The following is a 23,602-nucleotide window of genomic DNA, read 5'->3' as shown; positions in this document are numbered from 1 at the left end:
TTATTATTATTATCATTAGTAGTAGTGTAATAACAAAGCAGCTAATGAAGGATTAAATGCTAGATTAAAGCATCTGGGCGCATTGTACTCCAATTACTCCAATCTCTGTGAGATGAATAAAGTATCTCTCTCTCTCTAATTATATTTTAACAGTGCAACAGTGACACTCTGTGGTCAAACAGAGAACGACCACAGTTACGCTTCACATGCAAGGAATCATAGACGCCAGCAGGCGTCGCTGTTTAGTCACACTGTGGCCGCAGAGGCAGCAGCGCTGAGCCAACCAAGGAATTTCTGCTCCAGCTGATTCGGTCGCCATCTTTGTCGTGAACATAAACAACACCAGCGAGTCGCGCTGGCGTCCGATGTACCGCTGCTGCCCGGGACACGGCGACGACAGCTCGCATCCACCGCAGCGCCGATCTTTGAGAAGCGAAGATGGCAGCCGCTCTGGGGACCTGAGCCACTGTGTTAGCCGGTAAGCAAGCGTCGCTGTCGGGCTGCAGGGTCGTCAGCTGACGGTAAACGCCGACTTTTAAATGGGTTGTGCTCGTCGCTGCGCGAGCATGATGCCATGACAACGGTGCAGCTGTCTTTAGCGCACCGTGCAGCCCTTTTATTTAGCTGTTTGCGTACGATATTTACCTGCTAGAGTAAACAGCAGGTGCACACTCGCTTTTAAAAGCTCGGAACGAGAGCAGAGACGCCGCCTTCATGCGCTGAAGCGAACATACACCACGATAACCAGGCCATTTCATGTTCATCTTCACCAACATCTTCAGACCAGATCCTTACCGACTCCTTACGTTTGATTCTTACCGGCCTGTGTTTCACAGTGATGGGGACCGTGTGTCGTTTGCCTCGCCGAGAGGGAGCGGAGGTTTAAAGGGGGCGGGGAGGGCAGCAGAGGGACGGTGCTGTCCGTCAGCCCTGAAGACATGGACCAGGAGTACGAGAGACGGCTGCTCAGGCAAATCAACCACCAGAACCTGCCGACAGAGACCCGACTGTCAAAGGTTTAACAAGACTATTTTTTTAACGTTACACTTACACACACACACACACACACAAGGGCTCGGGTTGTGACAATACGATATTATCGTACACCGCGATAAGAAGCACTCAGTGAAAATTGTGAATTGAGTTCAGATTTCATCATGTAAGTGCCACCAAAATAATATTGGACACGCAATAAATTGATTGGGGGCGAATTGCCATTATTGAGACTATAAAATCTAATGTGTCATGTAAGCAGTGGTGTGCACAGCACATTTGGAACAGCAGGGGCAAAAATGAAAAGGGCACCTAATGCACACCAGTGGAGCAGGCGCCACAATTTTTGTTTCCCTCTCCATTGTAGATAAGATAAAATACTCCTTTATTAGTCTGGAGTCGGGAAATGTACAAGAATACACACTTAAATAGTATGAAAAAGGTAAAAAAAAACATACAGAACCATGAGTTTATCCCATGAGGACGCCTAATGAAAATCACATGTCTCCTCTGGGGATACACCTATACAGGGACATCTTTTACAGCATGGGCATTTTCTATACAGCACCGAATATCATTTCCTCCAAGGACACTCTTTAGGACACCGTCATGTAGGGACAGTAGGGAACTTCATAACAGAACCCTTATGGGATTGTTAGGGCACCCATAAGTTGCTTTAAATGCAAAAGTGATGCAATGCCCTATAACATTTGTATAGGGCACTGCATCACTGTTCTCCACTAGAAATGCAGTCCTTAAGGAACAATCCATTTTTTAAATGTATATTTTGCTTTCGAGGCCACATATGAATGGCAGCCGGTAGTGCATTTCCCCATGTTTTTACCACTCCAGCATAAAACACGCAAAAAAAACAACAACAGTGCAGTTTTAGAGAGAAATAACAACTTCTACTGGTTAAAGTCTTTCGTGTGACCTTCACTTACACCCTGGGTCTCTTAAACCTGCAGTGGAACCCTGATTAATGTGATTGGTAAAACCCGTGTTTGTCTTACTATTTATTTCATGTCAACAAAATATCTGCTGTGAAAAAAAGATCTATTGCACCAGGTTTGTTGAAGACATGCTTGAGCTTTACATACACATATCTCTCTGACAGTTAATCATAATATATAAGAGCGTGGCACCAGAATGAATAGATAATATTTACATTGAAGACAATATACTATATTATTGTGCAATGTGAGAAATGTGAGAAAGCACTCACAATAAGTGCTTAATGTAAAAGATCATCCTTAATATTTGATGTTAGTGTCTCGACACCTGGATGAATATGATATCATATCATATTCAATATTATTGTATATAACATTATATAAACATTCATTTGAGCACTTACAAAGGAACATAAAGGTGCAGCCCGTCCCTTTTTTTTTCTTTCTTTCTCTAGCTTTCATTGATTGTTGCTTAATTCCTTGGGGATGAAAATGTAATCTGGGGCCAGAAGTTTTAAATTTCATAGCCATGAAAAACATGCAGGAAACTGCCCGTCTCGCTAGATCTCCTCCACTCCATTTCAGCCCGACTGCACGGTCGCATAGTCACGTGTGTTTCAGCCAGTCCTTTTGTTGTACTGGATATTTCCTATAAACACAAGCAAAAATACAACTAACAATGCTACTTACCTCTGCAATATTATTACAATAATATCATGAGGACAGGAAATTTTCCTATAATTCCATGAATACTTCAACATTATGCGAGTGCACGTGACAGCTGGGTTCCATATGTTCCATGTGGTTCAGCAGAGTTGTTCCCTGAACTGAACTATGATTGTTATACACAGATCAGCCATAATATTATAAACAAACATGTGACTGTGTCTCTGAACAACATGCACGTGTTTATTAACCCATATCTAATACGGGTTAGACTGACATGGATGCGGTGCTACATCTCTGAATACAGTTGTGTATCATTTTCTTGTTGGATGACTATGTGCTGTAGAGGTCGACTGATGTGTGGCTTTTAAAAAAAAAATAAAAATAAAAAAATATGACAGTTTATTAAACGCATTACACACATAGTTGCTTAATTTAAATAAGAGCTGGACAATAATTTAATAACAATGTATGATACAATATTATTTTCTTCAGTATCAAAGATCATTATTATAAAGGCTATGTGTTGTGCATACATCACATAATTGTGTAACATGTTTTTGTTGTTTTCTGGCCATTTTTTAAAAACAATCACAGTAATGATCAATATTGACTCATTTTTTTAAAACAGTTATGGAGACCTAATTTTAATTCTTTCTGTTCATTCTGTGTCTGCACTGCTTTGCACGTACATATTTTAATCAAAAAATATGTATGAACTAAATATTAAATACATGAAACAGATTTAACTTTGTCTAATGAGCTTTGGGATTAGACAAATACCATTTTAGTAACAGCATTTTTCAAGATTATGAGAACTAAAATGCATTTAGTAATACATATAATATTATTACATTAAAATGATGCTTCGGGTTTTTCACTTTTAGTGTCTTCCTTACATTTGTACCTGTAAAAGTCGGTGGGAATGTTTCCTGTGCGCTGAGTCTCACTGTTATTTTCATTGCGGTTGTTTATTTTACCAAATAAAAGAGATCACTGGTTTAAATTCTGTGCCAGATCACATTACTGTAACTCTGCTGTTAACTCTGCTCCTCCCAGTGTGTGAGTGCGACCTGCAGTCCTGTCAGTGTTAAGTCGGGCGATCGTTTCATTCCCACTCGAGCTGGAAGCAACTGGAGCATCAACTTCCACTATGCTAATGTGAGTCTGTCCTATTTGATGAGGCTATTTTTCTGACACGTCACATAATCCAGTCATCGTTAAATGTCCCGATCATCTCCACAGGAGAACTGTCGCTCTCCCAGTCAGAACCATAAAGCGAAGGACGCCAGCTCCGACTCCAGCAAAGGTCATCAATCCTCCGTGGACACTTTACTGCGAGGATGAAGATCTCTGTGTGAGTCATGTTTTAATCAGCATCTGTGTTTCCTGCCCACCCCGCAGACACTGTGGCATATGCCGCCCTGTTGAGGAACGAGTTGCTGGGTGCGGGTATAGAGGCGGTGCCGGACCCTCACACAGACGACCGGCGACACGCAGTCCTCGCTCAAGACTCTCACAGCGTTTTTAGGGTAAGCGTCTGCTCAGTCCTGAAGTCATTTTTGTGACGCCAATGAAAAGTGAAGGGTGACAAAGTTTAACGTTAACAATACGATACGACACGCGATACATGATCCACAATACCAATAATATCGCGATACAACCATTCTGTGATAATCAATATATTGCAAGGCGATCATATAGCGTTACATCATGATATTTGTCCAAGTGAAAACAACAAAAAATATTATATTATTATTATTATAATTATAATAATAATAATAATTGTTATTATTATAATTATATTAGAGCGCCTTCATTTGTAACGCATAATGCATCGATTATCGTATTGCGCGACGAAGGACGACGTATATCTGTCAATGTTACACTTCCAAACATCGCCTTCCAGAAATCCAGAAACGCATATTATTACATTTAAAAACACACGATGACGAGTCACTTTAGTATTGAATCAGCTTCGATTGTTATCTTTATCTTTTATTTCAACACTCTCTTAAGTCAGCACTTACAGCCACATCATAGTAAAACCTCATTACCAACAGCAGGTAATTACAGTGTAATCTATTGGCCAAATAAATCTGTAGAATCTGTAATTATTTATATTTCCAAACGGAGCCACAAAAAATGGACATAATGTCGCTTAAATTAAATTAAATTAAATTAAATTAAATTAAATTAAATTTACATCTGTGTGTGTGTGTGCAGAGGTCCGCTAGGATTTCATCAGTCCTTGCAGACTTAAATTAGACATGTGACTGTGCCTGCTCCCTGTAGTTCAACACTTTCCATTCTAGTTGGTGCTGCACTCTTGTTTTGGTCAAAAGACACAACAAAAGGTGACGGTAACAATAGAAACTTGCTCGAGGTTATGGGGAGGAGGTCGACCAGTGCACACGTGTACAACTCCGCATTCAAAGAATACAAGGGAATACAAATAAAGCTACTTCTACTTCGGCTCCTTCCTACTAAAATCCTGCATTGTGTTCATTCTCTGCAGTACACTGTCCACACTAAGAGAGTGCCTTTTGATAGCGATAATGAAGTCTCACCATACTCCCTCTCTCCACTTAGTAACAAGAGGTACGTGATACGTCTTTGACTAGATTTGGTGCTGAAGCTTTTGGCCTTCTGGTTTTGTTAAAAACGTTTCCCTCTGTGTCTTCCCGCTGTCTCCTGTAGCCACAAGCTGCTCCGTTCTCCTCGGAAACCAGCCCGGAAGATCTCCAAGATCCCCTTCAAGGTGCTGGACGCTCCGGAGCTGCAGGATGACTTCTACCTCAACCTGGTAGACTGGTCAGCAGGTAACCTGCTCAGTGTGGGCCTGGGAGCCTGCGTCTACCTGTGGAGTGCCTGCACCAGCCAGGTCAGAGCAGGACACGAAGACGTGCACTTACATGTCTCAGACAGGAAAAGAAATTGTGTGTAATATGGTGCATTCCTCTGTCTTAACAGGTGACTAGATTATGTGACCTTTCAGTGGACGGAGACTCCGTCACATCAGTGTGTTGGAACGAGCGGGTGAGCTCCCAGAACTGCTCATTTAAGTGTTATAAGCACAATAATAAGTGTAATTAAATATTTGATCGCGCCGCTCCTACCAGGGAAGTCTAGTCGCTGTTGGAACTCACAAGGGGTACGTTCAGATCTGGGACGCAGCCGGAGGAAGGAAGCTGACCAGTCTGGAGGGTCACTCAGCACGTGTAGGTCAGTCATCACCCGCTTTCCATTGCTCTGTAAAAGAAAGTTGGGTTTGAGTCTATTTTAAACTAGCTAAGGAGCATGTCTGGATGTCTGTCAGCCATTAGCTACATTGGAATCTGAAGAGTCTGACCCTGTTCCCCTTTGTGGTGAAGGTGCTCTGGCATGGAATGGGGAGCAGCTGTCGTCGGGAAGCCGGGACAGAGTGATCCTCCAGCGGGACATCAGAACCCCGCCTACTGGTGAGAGGAGGCTGCAGGGTCACCGGCAAGAAGTATGTGGTCTCAAATGGTCTCCTGACCACCAGCACCTAGCGTCTGGAGGCAACGATAACAAGGTGAGAGAATTTGAAGCATGTACGTGACCTTCAAGTGAATTGGTGATCAATTCTGAAGCTGCTGTCTATCTGCGGCTAGTTACTGGTGTGGAACAGCTCCAGTCTGCTCCCTGTGCAGCAGTACAGTGACCACCTGGCTGCAGTCAAGGCCATCGCCTGGTCGCCGCACCAACACGGGCTGCTGGCGTCAGGGGGCGGCACCGCCGACCGCTGCCTACGCTTCTGGAATACACTGACGGGTCAGGCCCTGCAGAGCACAGACACCGGCTCCCAGGTCTGCAACTTGGCCTGGTCCAAACATGCCAACGAACTGGTGAGGAGACACGCACGTGTTGGTTTGCGGTCTCATTTTACTTCATGGGAACTGTTGATTTATATTCAACATTTTGTCTTTGCTTCCAGGTGAGCACTCACGGCTACTCTCAGAACCAGATCCTGGTGTGGAAGTATCCGTCTCTAACACAGGTGGCCAAGTTGACAGGACACTCTTACAGAGTGTTGTATCTGGTGAGAGGACGGCTTTTTATGTCAATGTGGGGCCTTTTTTATTTGTGATTGGTGATATGGACGATAGATTCATTGCTGCTTTTAATGTTGGAAAAGCACACAAAGGCATATACCATGGCAAAAATTGAAAGTGCAATAAGTTTATACTCTATTAAAGATTAAAGATTACTCTATGGATTTATATACCTGTCTGCAATCAGGCATTTCCCAGCATACACACTCCATATCTATCAACTGTTCACCTGTTTTTGCTTTAAATGTCCTTCCCAGGCTGTGTCACCTGATGGAGAGGCCATCGTAACAGGAGCCGGGGATGAGACACTACGTTTCTGGAATGTCTTTAGTAAGACACGCTGCACCAAGGTACAGTTTGTTTGTCCATTAAACGACAGCGTGTCCCAATTGACCTAATCCTCATGTGTGCGAGGAAACCAGAGAAAACATGCAAATTACACTAACCACCACACCAACCGTGTGGCCCATGGTGTAACAATTTGTCGCATATTCTTAAAAATGATTTGTTATATGGTTCATAAAATGTCAGAACCGTTCCCCACTGTCTTGTCTTTTTCCTGAACGCAATGATTTTCAGGTCACTGAGCAAAGAAAAATCTGAGAAAAATCTATCTGATTAATTACAATAGTTAATCACTATTGGATTATTGGTGGATTAAGCAGTTGATTAATTGTTGCAGCCCCTGCTTTGGTTGTTTGAATTTATTGAATAAAGTCTTTAAAGTAGAAGCAGCTTTTTAGAAATTGAGTAAGAAAGCTCGTATAATACAGTTTCTGATTTAAAGTCGATTCTTCCAGGATGATCTGACAAAGTCCCAATGTTTCTGACACTAATGTTTAAATGTCTTTCCTTCCCTCAAGGAATCAAAGTCAGTGCTGAACCTCTTCACACGAATACGATAGTGAACGGCCCGTGTCAGGACCGGTTCAGGAGGAACCCTGTGGTTGAACTGCACAGTCGCCCCGGCGACACACTCACAGACCAGCCGTCATCTCAGCGCCTTCATCATCATCATCATCATCAACCGCCGCTCTTCTCGAGGCCCCTCTTTTCTACACCGTCACAACCTGACTGCTGCTGTCCCTCGCAGTGATATCACTGACTTAAAAAGCGAACACGCCGGCCCTACCGTCGGGACATGTCGTCTGCTTACAAAAAAACAAAACAAAACGTGGATTTGTTGTTTTCTCTTTCGTTGTGTGATTAAGTTGTTTTACTCTCTGTTAGCAGAAGTGGTCATCTTCAAAAGTTCTACGCTATATCATGTAACAACATCACATTTAAGGAAAAAAAGAACAAGAAGACGTCGACTCAGCTCGGGTGGGGGAGGGTTTCTATATTTTGATAATGTGTGAAAATGACCGACAGCAGTAAACGACAGAAGAAAAAAAACAATAAACGAGTGAACATGCACACAGTTGCTCGTGCAGCTGGGAAGAGAGAGAGACCTGTTTTGTCTGAATTTTCTGTCAAGTTTATGTCGACAAAAACAGAGCTGGACACCACTGTGAGACGTCACTCACATAAAGAGTTGGATGAAAACAATTATTGTGCATTCATGTCCGAGGAGAACAAAACACACAAACACTTTCTGTCCTTTGGAACCAACACTGACACTTTATTACAAACGTGTTCGTCCTCATCGTTGCTTTGGTTCGGTCCAAATGCTGGCGTCTTTGGTTGTCCAAGTTCATTTGTCCAATTCCTATTTGGCACGTAAACAGATTCAAATAGTTTTTGTCTGTGTGTGTGTGTTTATTTATTTTGTACCTTTCTCAGCAACCCTGAGGAAGGAAAATGTCAGATTTAACACTGGCAGGCTCAGATTAGTAATCTGAGTATCCAGAGCCCTGCAGGCCTCGACAGAGCAGAGAAAACTCCTTTACAACCTCCTTCACGTGACGCTTGTTGTTTTGCTCCCTGGAATAAAGAAACAGGACAACATTTTAGTTTTAAATTGAGCAGAGCCCCACATTCTGTGATGATTTCATCGTATTGTCCATGAAGGCTGTAACCTTAGCGCTGTGTCCCTGCTTTACCTGCCGTCTGTCTGCAGGATCACTGTCTGCATTCTCCTACTCACAATATGCATAAAAATGTATGTTTATTTTTAAACATTTAGTCATTACTAGAATAATCTCATCTCCCGCACTGAGGACGCACAACATTATCCACTGTATCCAGTTGTGCTGTGGATTTATGTAAATCATAAGTAGTGCTTTAGCATCTCTAGAATAATCTGTGTCACACTCGAGCAAACGTTTAAATCTGTAATTATACATTTTTGACCATATGTGGCAAACTGAAAACTGATTTTTGTTTTTTTCTGAACATTCAGACATATGCAGTGTGGGGAAGGAAAGAGGCACAATTCTCCATTAGCCTCCATCTGAGGTAGTGTTTGTGGACACTAAGTAAATGTCCCTCCACTATTTACTCCACCAAGTTCTGTGGTAGAGTGTTTATAGTGGTGCTAGGCAACACTGTACAGCTTTTGTTTATTTTGTTTTCTACCCCAAAATAACCATCGTTTCGATGGCTCACTGATTTGTAACAGGGAGAATTTTTGTACATTTCCATTCTGCACACGCACTGCAAGACCTGCTGAACTGAGCTCATGTCGAAATTCAGCTCTGGCTGCTGCTGGAAATGAGGTTCACGAGAACAGTCGAGTCACATGAATATTTTATGGGTCACAAAACAACAACACTGAGGTTATAGGTATTAAAGCGGGGAAACCGTGGAGTCTCTATGTGGGTGATACATTATTATTATAAAAACAACCAGTACAACAGCCCAGCGTGGAAGAAGAGGTTCAATCTAATGGTCAGCGAACTACGGTGGCCTTCACATACCACAAAGTATATGATACACGTTTTCAAACATACTTAAAAGAAGTATATTCAGTTCTTACATATAAATCTAAAGAAATCTTATTACCTTAGAAGCTGCTGAGTGAAGGTGTGCTTTTGTTCCGCAGAGACCTGAGCAGAAGGGAATCCTGGCGTCTGTAGTGTTTCTTTTAACCACTGAGACAATAAAGCCGGACAGTGTCGGTTAAGACTCAGCAGCACCTCAGAGAAATGCTCCGTGAGACTGCGAGGAGAGCTGCCGCCAACCGCCTGAGACGGGGATGAAAGCGGACCGTTTGCCACGGGTTTGGGGAGCAAAATAAATCAACGCATAAATACATCGAAAAACAAAAGAAAAAACTTGACCTGGAGGATGGTCTCTGTCAGGAGCTTTCCATCCCTCTGAAGCACTTCACCGAGCGCAGGCATGTCCTTACAGCGGGGCAGCAGCTCTGTCTGCAGGGAGAGGACACAAATAATAACAGTGTTTATGACCAGACTCACTGATCAAAACAAGTGTCAAATAAATCCAAAGACAGTCCTGGTTTGACTTACAAAGAACAGACTGGCAGCTTTGACTGTGGGCGTCTCTGGAAACTTGAGTGACAGAATTCCTGGAGGAAACATCATAACATTCATTAGTTTAGTAATGAAAAACAGTCATAAAAACAACTTGGTTACTTGATTTCCTGCATTAATTGGTCATAAGATGTGATTTTTTTATCTCTGTCACTGTGTAGAACAACACAATATGCAGCTCACGTTCAGTATATAATGTAATAATAAACCAATGTAACATAAATGGAACGAGTCCAAAGCATTCACCCGCTTTTCTTGTTTGTTAGAAACTGAATCTGACCTCGTCATACACCTGAAATCATGCACATTCATTATCATTAGTTTTTCCACAATTTTTAAAAATTAAACTAGTACTGTATACAAAAATATACTGTCAACGGGTCCTTGGGTAAATTCAGTTTAGCTACACAGCTATACAAAACTGACCTAAGTCTATTAGAATGCCACAGTAATGATACTCACCACAGTAAAACAGTGCTTTTTTATCCAGCTGGTTAGACAGGTACAAATCGGGCTTCCTTTTAAGAATCTAATGGTCAAGAACAGAGACGTAGGAAAAGATTTCAAATGACACAGACGAGCATAAATGGGATCATGACCAACCTGAGCATGAAGGTGCATAAATGACTCAGCGATATCAGGATGATCCCGTGGACCTGTGCAAAAAAAAAGAAAAGAAATGATAGTACGATGAGCAGGACAGAAGAATTATGTATAATGAAAAACACATTTCTTTGCATTACCTTGTTGAAATATAGTAAGCGTCGCTGAAGTCAACACTTCACTGAGGCTTTGGATGTAAAAGATGTGATGCTCGTCGCCGGCAAATATGTGAACCATCTGAAACAGAGAAAGTGTGTGAAGAGCTTTCACTGCAGAGGGAGGGAGGGAGGGAGGGATAAAGGTTTTTGTTCTGGCCGTGACCTGCGGAGGCGCACCTGTCGTGTCAGGTCCAGAGCAGAGGCTTGTGGGAAGGCGCTATAGATCTGGCCCAGCATCTCACTCAGCTGAGCCACCATGGGCCCAAAATCATGGAGGAGGGTTCGAACTGATTTATCAAAGACCCCACACACTGCCTGGAGGTAAGAAACATGGACAGCTGTGACTGAGTGAGTGACTGAGTGAGTGTCAGTACACCTATACAGTTACAGTTATATACACAAACAGCAAAAAAAATAACAAAAAACACCGACCTCTACGACTTCAGAGTCATCGAGCCACTTGCTGAGGATGGTCTGGATCAGAGTGAACAGCTGTTGCAGCACGACCACAACCTAAAGAATCAAATTTGATGATGAACTGGGTGGAGTTTAAATGCCAAAATGTTACAATAACTTCCATTCACAGAAAATGTCATTAAAAATCCGTCCTTTTATGAAATAAAGGTTAAACAAACTTTTTCAGTGCTTTGATGATAAACTGCACTATTATTCTATCACATATAATAATATACAGAGAGCAATAGTTTCACCTGCTGGAAAGTTCTACAGTATAAATGTTTGTACTAGTGATTATTTTATGTTCCAGCACCAAAATACAGCGGCTGAGATACGACAGTGTCGCTGGTGGTGCTCCTGTCTTTAGGGTTTTGTTGTTATTTGCTGAACTTACTGGGTTTTCCATGGACTGTGAGGGTGTGAATCTGGGAGCAGCTGCTCCGTCAAAGTCTTCTGTTTGCCTGTTGATGTCCAGACTGGTAAAAAGACTCGATAACATCCCCAGGATGTGGACAATAGGCTGTTTATTAGTAGGATTAGGCTGTAGAGAGAGAGAGAGAGAGAGAGAGAGACAAAGAGGCTGGGTTTGATATGAAGCCTCGTAGCGACAGCAAACAAAGTGTTCTCCTGTAGCGTGTATAATAATATAATGGAAAATCATTGTAACTAAGTCACATGATTTTCCATCTTTTCCATAACATGTACTGAATAAAATTCTATGTGTTGACCGATTTGTTCCATTGACATGTGAACCAAAGTGTGATGGCAGCTATGAGGTTTGTTTTCTGTCATCACTGATATTTTATTTTTTTCCCCAAACTCTAATCTTGACTTTTTACTATTTAAACAATAATAATTCCTGTTAATGAAACAGTGCTTAACAAATGTATTAGACCACATTTCTGACTTTAACTAGTTTTAATAGGTTAATTAACAACGTATAACATTCGACCACTAAAAGTAATTTATCTGTTCAGGAATGGACGTAAATAACTTCATTTGACATCATAATCAAGAAATAATAATGCTCTTTTCTATTTTTAACAATAATAATTATTATATTTTAGCATTAAAAATATTTTGGTTAAAGAGCATCTACATACTGGTGTATTAACTATTACAGAGACATAAAAATGATTTTGATCATTTAGGACAGCTGTAGTTTTGGGTGGTGGTCTCTATATATATATATGTTGTATATATACTATGTATATATACAGTATGAATACTGAACATTTTAAGCACACTATCAGAGAGATATAATACATTTTAAAATACAAAATTATAACACAAAACTAATATTTTCTTTCACGATTACAAGCATATTATGTCGTATATGGTACAATTTGCTTTTTTTTTGGTTCTTATTATTAGGCTTTCATTCACTTCTCCTCATATACAGTACCTCATGTTGGGCCAGTGTCTCCAGCTGCTGGATGTGAGGAGTGATGAGAGAGTGAAGTCGTCCCAGGATCTCGTCTAGAGGTAAAGCAGACAGCAGGAAACCCAGAGCCTGCATCAGCCACATGCACTGGCTGCTCTGCACACACACACACACACACACAGTGCCACATAATACACAGTGTCTCCACAGAAGTGTTTAATACATTCATGTTCACAGAGCAACGTGGAAGTCGTAAGTGTTAAAGAGGCAATATGTGAGAAATGCACTCAAATAAATTTAGACCGCTGAGAGAAAGCTGAAGCTCTTTCACGTTGATGGTGGATATTTATAGTATATATAACGTTTCTCCAGCTCGTTATTGTCGCCTTCTCATAACGTGATAATTATCCCCTGCTGTTGCTGCTTGGAGCAGACACACTTTCAAACTCAGCCTGTTACTGACACGTGGAAATGAACCAAATAGGTTCAGTGTTAGTATGTGTATCAGTATGGGTGTGTAACAGCGTAAACATGTATTTTTCATTTTTCATCTATCTGCATCCTAGATTCTTCTTCTTTGTGATTGCTTTCTTTCTTTCTTTCTTTCTTTCTTCCTTTCTTGTGCACAGATGCCTTCATATATCCCTCACTTGTATACATATTTTTTTTTACATATATCCCCTTTAAAGGCAGTTCACTCACCTTATGGATTTCTTTAACCAGGACATCCTGCATACAAAATACACTGTAAGTCTCCATCATACACACAAGGAAGTTTATGTACATGTGGGTGAAGTGACATGTGAGTGTCTGACCTGTGACACAGACAGGATGTCCTGAGCAAAGGGGCCGAGGTCGTGTTTACATTCCCTGCAGATCCGCTTAAGTGTCGACACACAAGACACGGACAGCTCCGCCTTCAAAAGACCCTGGAGCACCATGGGTAATATGCCACCCAGCATGACTGGGTGATCGGCCAGCCACTCGGCCAGGGACCCTGGGCAACGACGACAAACACAGTAAATGGACACGGACATTAATTGTAAAGGTAAAGTTGAGAAGGAGAAAGAAAACTGTGCGCGTGTACCTATGGTGTACATGACAGTGTCGGCCAGCATAACGTTGCTGATGTTGATTGTGGGAATAAGACCAATGAGACCGGGGATAACGTCAGAGTAGTTCACGTCTATGGTCTCAGCTATGGACTGGAAGCCAAATAACAAGGCCTCTGTGTCCTACAGATGAAGTTGATGTGACGTCAGATCGGAAGAGGAGGAATAAACACTCAAAAAACACCCCAAAAAAAAAAAGATGTCGGATCACCTGCCATACTGTCGACTGTTGGGGGTCCATGAGGTGTCTGCCCAATCTGTCGTAGAGGTTGCTGAGCAGCTCCGCCCCCAACATTTCATACACGTACATCAGAGTGTCCGAGATGTCCACCCTATAAAGCAAAACAGCCAAGGAACAAAAGGTCAAAGGTTTAAGCATTTGTTTAAGCAATTTCAGTGTTTGTTTTCATGCTTTTCCAGTACATATTCTCACACATACTGTACAAATTAACATTTCAATTTCATCACATTATATGAGATTGTCTTATATCTTAGTGGCCACAGTCACACACACATTCATTTAGACTCTCTGACTGATTTTATTCCTTCTCCAGCTAAAAAATACAGTCACAATTCAATTTTTCAAGAACTTCACACACACAAATTCAAACCTTGAAAACACATCAAAATGCAAGCACCCGTTAGAACCTTTAAAAGCTCAATCTTCAGCAACTATTTTCTCCAAAGGAATATTTTTGGAAAGTGCTTCTATGTGTCGCACAACAATATTGAATTTCCTTCCACTCAAACTCAGTCTTTCAATCTCGTGATTAAGCACTGTACAGTCCAAATTTTAGGGCTTCTTACCTGTAAATTCTGAACTGCTCCTTGTCGTCAGAGGACCAGGAAGTGAACTCCTCCTGCGATGGATAGTGGGATTTATGCAGCAGCACGTCCACCAGTTGGAAGTAAATCGGCCTGTAAATCTGCAGGTAAACTGCCTGTTTCTCCTCGTCAAAAGACAGGATGTCATCCTGAACGTCCAAGAATTAAAACAAGAGAATCAAACCTCTATGAAAAGTACAAAAAAAAACTTAAAGGAATACTTTGTTTAGCTTTGTATTACTAGAAGAGGGGTAGTATTTTTGAAAAAGTGTGCTTCCCAACCTCAGTTTCCCCTCAGTCAAGAAATATCTTCATTCTTTTTTTTAGTTGCTACATGCCCACCAGTGACACTTGGTCCGAGACTTGAAACTGCAACGCTAATTCCGCACTTTTTAGACCCACTCGTAGGGGGGACGGGACCTTATTTCCATCTTTGCTGAAAGTGACGCTTACAGGACCAAGTGTCACTGGTGGGCACGTAACAAAGAAAAGAATGAAAACATTTCTCAACTCAGGGGAAACTGAGGTTGGGAAGCACAATTGTTTTTAAAAAAACTTCCCATATTCTAGTAATACAAAGCTAAATGCAAATCGGTGAAGTATTCCTTTAAAACACTTCAGACAAAAAAAGATATATGTAAAAATTTGTAAAAAGTGGAAATTGAAACTACTGTACAAAATGTGTCTCATTTTGTAGAAGCCCCTGTTTCGTACCTGCAGAGTGTACCAGAAGGTAAGTGTGAGCGAGCTGGTGGTCTCACTGACTGGGTAATGACCAGGAATGCCAGTACAGTACAGGATCATGTTGACCAAAGCCAAATACTCCTGCCAATGATCCACCTGTTCCAACAAAACCCTGATCAAACGCAAACACAAGGATCCACACGTTATGAAATAAAAATGACTGAAGCCATTCTTTGGAGGAGAGGTTGAACGAGTGTGCACCTGGAGTGTGTTTCTCCCATAGCAACAGCGATGCGACAGATACCGTGTGAGGTTTCCATGTCCCCGCCCTGCACCGCTGTCTTCAGCTGCTCGTGAAGACCCAGCACCAGAGGCATCAGGTTCACCAGAGCATCCACATACCTGCAACACACGCGTTAAGACCAGGACTGGTTTATAATTCAGTACCAACATATACTGTAATATCATTTTCTTCAATAGCAATATAAGAAAGCTTCAATATTCAGTCTTTAAATATAATGGTTATGCATTGTGCAAGCATACCATAAGACATAGAATACATACGAGTATATAGCTATTGTTTAAAAAAACACCAGATGTTCTCTGTTTAACAAGTGTTTGTTGTTTTATATTCATGTCTATAGAACCACAATTAACCGTTTTCTTGCACTTTCACACTTACATTTATCACAATGATTATAGATATCTACTAATTTGAAGATGCCTATCATGATGTCATCATATTGTCTTGCCCTCATTATGACCATAGATAGTATATAAAAAGTGGACATAGTCCTCCAGTTGCAAAATAAAGCCTTGACCGGTGCACTGTCAGCTAACTGACACCAACTGACACTGGTGTCCACTCCTATGTATCGTGATTTTGAACATAATTTAACACCAACATTTTTATCGGGATAACATTTGCATCCAGTCATACTTTTGAGCAGATGACACCACATATAGTATCTCACCTTTGGCAGTCAGGCTGTGAGATGGCATTCACTATTGTCTCCACAGCTGTGTCAAACAGCTCTGGATTGGACAGTGCCATGAAACAGTCCTGGACTAGTTCATGACTCTCTCCCAAAGGCACGTCCAGGCCCACCCAGCTCGACAGGCAGCGCAGAACCTTATCCTTCACCTGGTCCGATGAGTCCTGGCTTTGAAGGAGCTGACGCAGCATTGGACACACCACCGTCCACTCGGCAGTCAGGGCCTCTCTCAGCTGTGAGCGGCGAGCCTGAGCCAGGCGGCTGCTCTGGAACTCCTCTGGAAGAACGCTGAGGAGCTCCAGCAGCGCCAGGCAGTGTGTATGCGGGTCAGGAGAGGGGTCCGCATCAGAGCCACCTTCAGACGCAGGTTTCTGCGGTTGGAATGCCCTCACCATGTCTGCCACTGGCCGGGACCAAGCCTGGGGGATTAAATTAAGAGCCATGGAAGCCAGCGATACACACAGGCGAGTCAGCACCATTTTGGGCCCCGAGGAGAAGTGCAAGATGTGGGAAAGGAGCTGAGTCCTGAGGCTCTCATGCTGGTCTGTGGGGAGGTCGCTCCAGTGACGGGAGATCTTGGTGTGAAGGGTACTGGCACCAAAAAACTGCACCTCTGGAAGCTAAAAAAAAAAAGACACAATCTCACGCTATGAAGGTTTTTTAACAAATGAAATAGCTATGTCTGGCTTACTTAATTCAAGTTATTGATCTTCCCAAATAAAATGGTTGAGAAACACAGTTTATGACAGAGGAGTGCAAACTGTAGAACAAACTAACAGAGTCAGACCTTGTCTGGACTGAGCAGGGCCCAGCAGAACTGCCATGCCTGTGCAGAGCCTTGGGCTTGGGTTAGCCACTTCTGGGCCAAGTTCTTGCGTTCCATGTCTGGATCGAAGTAAAGCTGGTAAAGTGCCTGTAGAGGAGGAGAGAACTCGTGTCACAAATCACACATTCATGTCAAGATTTTACAATATTATAGAGAAGAGAAAACAAATCAGTTTTCAAACTCAAATGACCCAATGAGCATCCAGTCTGGTCATGTCAAAAAAAGGTTCCATCTATCTGGGAAATTCAATATTATATATATATATATATATTAATATATATACGATATTCAAGGTGATATTTCAAAGTAAAAGTGTTTGTTATGATATGGAACGAAACAGTTGACAATAGGAAAAAACATTTTTGAGACAAAATTAAATAAAAAACAATTAAGTAAATAATAGCATATAAACAACTGTAAAAAAAAAATACACAAAACAAGCTCATGGGTCAGGTCCTATCATAACTTGATATGAAGTGGCGGCTGCATGTGGGCAGCGAGCCGCAAATTTGAGACCTCTGGTTTACACAATGGGATGGTGTTGTTGATGAGGGCCATCAGATGAATGAATGAATGAAAACTTCATGTTTTCTGTCTGTTGACACTAAGGAGTTGTGTCGGGGACTGTCCCACAAATTCAACTTCCAGGTTCATTTCATTTCATAATCGTGCATGCAGACTGGTTGACCAATTGTTTGAACAGAGTAAAAAAAAATGTGTTGTCATGGCAACTAATCCAAAGCACATGGTGTTAGTTATTATTAGGACAGCATATGCTTATAGCTGGTATCATGTTACCAAAACTCCAGTCTGTCTAATCTGAAGACCCCCATGTTAAACTACAGTTACCAGAGTGCTGTTCTCTGTCTGTAGACACTGCTGCTGCTTTATTACTGATTATTCACTTATTGCCTCAAATAAAATGTCCACGTCAGCGTGACATGATGCTGCAGCTCCCTTTGAATACATGTGCATTCATATTAGGAGCGGTGCATGTGCAGGCCTGACTCTCATAACCAGGGCCGGCTCTACCTAATTTGGTGCCCTAGGCGAGATTGCTCTCCGGTGCCCCCCCCCCGTGTGTGTGTTGGGGCGCTCCCGAGGGCTTGGACGGCCTTTTCATGTCGTTAATAACAAAAGCTTCACCTGTCTGTGACCTGACCTCTGATCCCTGCTCTGACCCTGAGGTCACCCGTCATGTGATTCAGCAGCACCACATTTTAGGAACATTGTTTATTCATTTGTTAATATTTATTATTTTCAAGAGAGAACACACAAATGAGGGCGACTGGGAATAGAAAATCATTTTTATTTTCATTGTTTAAAAAATTTAAAACAATGAAAATTTGTTTTCATTGAAAAAAAAAAAATTTTTTTTTTTTTTTTTTTTTTTTTTTTGCTGGAGGGGCGCCCCTCCAGCAGATGGCGCTCTAGGCGACCGCCTATATCGCCTATGCCAAGAGCCGGCCCTGCTCATAACAGTGCGAGTGCTGTCAACTTACCGATTCCACATTCTCCACCGTTAACTCCAACTCTCCTGGAGGACTGGCTGAAGGAGGAGGAGGAGGAGGAGGAGGAAGAGGAGGCTCCATGGAGGTTTCTCCTGCTGCCTCTGGATTTGCCTTTTTGGAAATTAAAACCTGATCGGTGAGAATAAAATAATCGGAGCGTCGAGCATTCGCTGTCCTTCTTTCAAGCGTGTCCAAGAGAGCCCGGCGCTGACAGAGGACGCAGCGGGTCATTCAGCTGTCTACAGTTACACATGAGGGCAGTGCGCTCGGGCGTGACGACACACTGACCTCTGTGGGCGCAGAAAAGTTCACACTCACACTGATTTTTTTTTTTTTTTTTTTTTTTTTTTTTTATCTGCAAACACTGACATGTCTCCATCTACCACTGCCTCGACACAGATCCACGCGCCAGAAATAATAATAATAATGATAATAATAATAAAAACATGCAATAACAAGGATCACAGTGGAAACTTGTCCTCAGCTCCACACAGTCGCTCTACAACAGGCGCTCATGTCCTGACGCACACAACTGCGCCTCTGACGCACTGGCACCTGATTGGGGCGGCGGAGCAGTAGCGCCTGCAAACTGATGCATCATGTCAGAGGGATGGATGCAGAGGAAGAGCGTGTGTGAGGGAGGAAGAGCAGAGAGCTGGGAGGTGACGCGTGAATACGCAGTGGGCTCAGTGACACTTCTCTCACCTCACAGTTGGTGCTGTTGGTGCCGTCTGTGCTGCTCCCACCACACACACACACACACACACACACACACGCGGCCCCACCCCTGCTTCTCCTCCTCTTCTGCCCGACTCCCTCAGGATATTTTTAGCGCCGGTGATGATGTTCCCTGTCAAATCACGTAACGGAAACAACCTCAGAGCTGAAAAGGCTGAGCTGCAGTGAAGACTGGCTGAGAGCTCACTTTCACTGGGATCTGCAGCGGATGAGATGAAATTAGAAATTCGTTTGGTATTTCTCATGCTGGTGCTCCTTCAAGGCTCATCTCAGACCAAAGGTAAGGTGTCATCCACGGTCTGTGTGTGTGTGTGTGTGTGTGTGTGTACATCCTGCTAACATGAGCTGGGTTTGTTATTAAATCAGAAATGAGAGCTCTACACTGTTTACTCATCTTATAGAAATAATAATAAATACATAATAATTATAATAACAATAATAACCAATGCCGTGATTTCTTGAGGGCTGTAGTTTAATGTGAAAGTACTTAAATGTCCCTTTCAACATAACATGTAGGATATAACTCAACAATCCAACACAATCAGTGACATATCACCTTATCACCTTTCATCATATCACTCCGCCTGTCTTAACCCCAGCACAGGCGAGGTGTACCATAGTATAGTTCATGATCTTAATAATGAATACACTCAATGTGAATGTCGATCCCAAGTCATTTAACCATACATAATGAATCTCATCTAACATTAACAATAATAATGTGTTCATCTGTTCCTCTCAGGTATTCAGCAGAAATGACAGGGTGACTTTTTCTTCCTGATGAGATTAAGCAGTCTCTATTAATTGATCCCTATCTATCTATATAAATACACATGTACCTGCTTTCTACTGTTATCTATGTATCACTGTACCAAAATTCTATTCATTTGTAGTTATTTATTTATTCTCCCGTTAAATGTAACAATTAAATTAAAACATTGTAAAAGGCTAAGGGGAGGGTTCTATGCTATTATTAGAATTATATTATATGATTATTTATATGGTTCTCGGAGGTTTCTGAACTGTGCACAAATAAACCGAGGATGGTTCACTTAGGGTGACACTTTGTTTACAATCTCTAACATGGTTGCAGAAGACTGCAGTGCCACTGTTGATAAATTAATCAGCTGATAATCAGTTAATCTCATAAAATTGGAAAAAAATAAATAAATCTGGACAGCAGAGAGCCTCAATCATCAATTTGCTGATAGACGGAAAAGAGCATCTGATTCCCAATCCTGTCATGCAAATGTTCAAGGTTAGTTTTGTTTCAAACACAATCTTATAGACAATTATTATTTTTCTTTTACAGGTCAGAGCAGTGCTTTGCCCCCTGTCTTTCCTCCAGCTGCCCTCCCCAGTCATGCTGACACCTCAGCGTCTCCTGACCTGACAGAGGATCCTGGGAATGAGGTCCTTGAGACACATAATCCTGCAGGCAGGGATGAAACCTCTACTGAAACCACAACCATTATCAGGACCAAAGGAGCAGTCCATTCAGAGACTGTCACAGACGCAGTATTTAAAACCCACTTGGTCAGCACAAGCTCTGCGGGGACGACATCTCAACACATGGACGAAGCACTTGTCCTGACAGCTCAGCCCGGCACTGCCAATACTCCAGGTAATCAAGGCAAACCTTGAAAGTCTCCACAAGCCTTTATAGAAAACAACTGTCGTCATTACATTCACTAGTCTAAAACTCATCCATAACGAGTTCCAGACCATTATCTTAAAATAAAACTACCCACACTAAATAAAAGCTGTCTGTTTGCAAACATACACTCACTGCCAGCAGCATTCCAGGAGCGTAGTCTTCCTCTGACCCCCCACGTTACTGGACTGAGGCTGAGAGAAACTGTGTTGTAACCGAATTTGAGAGGCCTCCCTTTTATAGATCAGTTATATATAACGCAGCTTATGTCATGTCGCCTATTTGAAGAGCCCAGACATAACAAACAACATGGAGTCACACTTTAGCTCCATAGAAGAAGGGTTGGTAATGGTCTGTATTTATATAGAGAGTTTCTAGTCTTGATGAGCTGCTTTACACTACAGTTTTGTCATTCACACGCTTCAACATGGGGGTTAAGTGTCTTGCTCAAGAACACATATAGACTAGCAGAGACAGGAATTGAACCCACAACCTTTCAGTTAAAAGAGAACTCGCTCTACCACTGACCTACCATGGCTCAATCCTAACGCCTCATTTTTTAAATACATTTTATATCAGAAAATGACCTTTGATACATAAGTACAGTAAATGTCATATACTTTAAGACTTTTACTGAAGTAATATTTGACATCAACTCCTACCAAAGTCATTTTCTGGTGAGATACTTGTACTTTGTATCCCTTTCAGGGTGCTTTTTACAAGACTGGTAGTGTACAACTTGGACAGGTTACCAGTCCATCACAGGACCAACATATAGAGACATACTACCTCACATTCACACCTGTATGTTTTATGAAGAAAACTCTATGATGGCAGCATTTATTTGTGTAGATCTTCACAACAGATTAATTAAGAAACAGATTCTAGGGAGAAAGGGGGCTGGAGCCAACTCTCCACCAGACATAATGATAATTTCTGTTAATTTCAGGCATGAAAAAATACACTCAGTGTGTGACTTTCTTGGCCCTAAAAAGCAAAGCAGGTGGTGCTGGACAATAAAAACATGAGCAGCTTTAATGTCAGTAGGAGTGAAGTACCTGAATGAGCAGGGTGGTGTGTAGTTACAGCTCTCCCTTGCTGTCGTGTGTATGGTCCATTTCCTTTGAAAAATTCCCTGCACTGTTTTGAATTGACACAGCACTACCCTTACATCTCCGCTTTCCTCCACTTCAGGCAGCCTTTCATCCACGCCCACCCTGCATAGCTCCACCCCTCCTCCACCTCGTGCCTCAACCACGGACAGCAGGACACCCCTGACCCAAGATCCCCCCAGCACCTTTTCATCTTCACCTGCCGAGTGTGCCCACACAGTGCAGGATACAAGCTCCACAGCTCGCGCCTCCACTACAAAGTCACACTCTGAATCCTGGACCACAGACCACCCTGTGACCTCAGCTCCAATCCCTGCTGGGCCAACTCACCAGGAGGTCCCATCTGAACTAAATGTTGGAGATGAAGGTGAAAGAGCATTATTTCTACCTCTTTTTTTTGTATTATGATCTCATTTTAGTCCAAACTTGTGTCTTACAATGTTTGTTGTTGTGTAACAGATTTCAAAGGGCCCCGACATCGCTCCAGCTCACCTTTAGACCCCCTGCTGGCTGGTCTGCTCTCAGTGTTCATCGTCACCACCGCCATCGTATTCATCGCCCTCTTCCTCAGGTTCCGTCAGCGAACAAACCACCCCGAGTTTCATCGGCTGCAGGATCTCCCCATGGTGAGGCTTTTCTGTTGTTGAAGTCTCTCTGTAAGACACGGGTACTGTAAAGGGGTCAAACCACCATTTTGTTTTCACGCAAAGATCACTTGAGGTGTCATGAGTACAGCCGGGCGACGTGGTCAAACACAAAGTTTGTGTTGTGTCCCAAAGCGTGTCAATATAAAGCGACAATTTCTTACAATGATAGTGAAGATGTTCAACTCATGAAAACAAATCAGCTTCAGCATCTACTGTTGCATTTAAGGGTCTTGTCATAAGTTGGACGAAATAATAATCGATTTGTTAAAAACAAGACGTACAAAACATAAAGGATCTAACAAAATAGGCTATTCAGTTGCATTATGGGAAATGTAGTATGGAGTGATTCTGAGCTTCAGTTACACTCTCAAGGGCCAAAGTGAGCCAGAGACTGAAATGGTTATATCCCACATAACAGTTTGGCCATGTCATCTTCAGATGCATTAGTATTTTAAATTTAAATTGCATGTACATCGCACAGTTACATTGTAACATTTAAAAAAAAAAAAAAAACATGCATACTTGATAAATGATAACATAAGTCTGAACTGATCCACTAACAAAGTTGGCCTATACAATTATTTTATTAATACAAATGTCTTTGCATTTTGGGTTAATAATCTCCTTCAGGATGACCTGATGGAGGACACGCCCCTCTCCAGATACAGCTACTGATGATGAGGGCGTCCTGTTTGTCATTTCCACCACTCAGAGGCAACAGAAGCAAAACAGATGCCACAGCAAGACCAGGGTGGATGTGAGCAAAGCTTTTGCC

The 23,602-nt window shown here is 42.1% G+C and overlaps 3 protein-coding genes across 5 annotated transcripts; 2 read left to right on the top strand and 1 right to left on the bottom strand.

Annotated features, from left to right (window-relative positions):
- The first annotated feature begins 269 nt into the window (after window positions 1-269).
- fzr1b (fizzy/cell division cycle 20 related 1b) lies at window positions 270-8,427 on the top strand. Its single transcript, XM_058649702.1, has 14 exons — window positions 270-478; window positions 837-1,016; window positions 3,672-3,773; window positions 3,858-3,921; window positions 4,017-4,144; window positions 5,131-5,213; window positions 5,313-5,496; window positions 5,586-5,651; window positions 5,735-5,837; window positions 5,987-6,168; window positions 6,248-6,481; window positions 6,571-6,675; window positions 6,946-7,038; window positions 7,552-8,427. Exons 2-14 carry the CDS (start codon window positions 939-941, stop codon window positions 7,591-7,593), a joined length of 1,464 nt encoding a protein of 487 aa, XP_058505685.1. The 5' UTR covers window positions 270-478; window positions 837-938; the 3' UTR covers window positions 7,594-8,427.
- Window positions 8,428-8,474: 47 nt separating this feature from the next.
- LOC131472315 (importin-13-like) lies at window positions 8,475-22,312 on the bottom strand. 3 transcript variants are annotated; one of them, XM_058649475.1, is made up of 22 exons: window positions 21,198-22,312; window positions 18,668-18,787; window positions 17,127-17,252; window positions 16,319-16,959; window positions 15,606-15,746; window positions 15,375-15,516; window positions 14,643-14,809; window positions 14,047-14,167; window positions 13,811-13,958; window positions 13,539-13,720; window positions 13,426-13,452; window positions 12,745-12,879; window positions 11,734-11,880; window positions 11,316-11,396; window positions 11,061-11,198; window positions 10,866-10,962; window positions 10,726-10,778; window positions 10,585-10,651; window positions 10,099-10,157; window positions 9,910-9,999; window positions 9,632-9,813; window positions 8,475-8,611 (listed from the first exon to the last, which is right to left on the bottom strand). In XM_058649475.1, exons 1-22 carry the CDS (start codon window positions 21,213-21,215, stop codon window positions 8,518-8,520), a joined length of 2,976 nt encoding a protein of 991 aa, XP_058505458.1. In that variant the 5' UTR covers window positions 21,216-22,312; the 3' UTR covers window positions 8,475-8,517. The 3 variants fall into 3 exon arrangements, with proteins under 3 accessions (XP_058505458.1, XP_058505545.1, XP_058505370.1); XM_058649562.1 differs by lacking the exon at window positions 21,198-22,312 and adding an exon at window positions 19,382-20,767; XM_058649387.1 differs by lacking the exon at window positions 21,198-22,312 and having other exon boundaries at window positions 18,668-20,767.
- LOC131472582 (uncharacterized) lies at window positions 19,613-23,556 on the top strand. Its single transcript, XM_058649957.1, has 5 exons — window positions 19,613-19,694; window positions 20,727-21,038; window positions 22,263-22,547; window positions 22,640-22,806; window positions 23,458-23,556. Exons 1-5 carry the CDS (start codon window positions 19,628-19,630, stop codon window positions 23,500-23,502), a joined length of 876 nt encoding a protein of 291 aa, XP_058505940.1. The 5' UTR covers window positions 19,613-19,627; the 3' UTR covers window positions 23,503-23,556.
- Window positions 23,557-23,602: the final 46 nt, after the last annotated feature.

Source organism: Solea solea, chromosome 1 (genome assembly GCF_958295425.1).
Source record: "Solea solea chromosome 1, fSolSol10.1, whole genome shotgun sequence".
In the NCBI taxonomy this organism is placed as follows: domain Eukaryota; kingdom Metazoa; phylum Chordata; class Actinopteri; order Pleuronectiformes; family Soleidae; genus Solea; species Solea solea.
The sequence above is the reverse complement of the archived record's forward strand: the minus strand, read 5'-3'. Positions and strand labels throughout refer to the sequence as shown.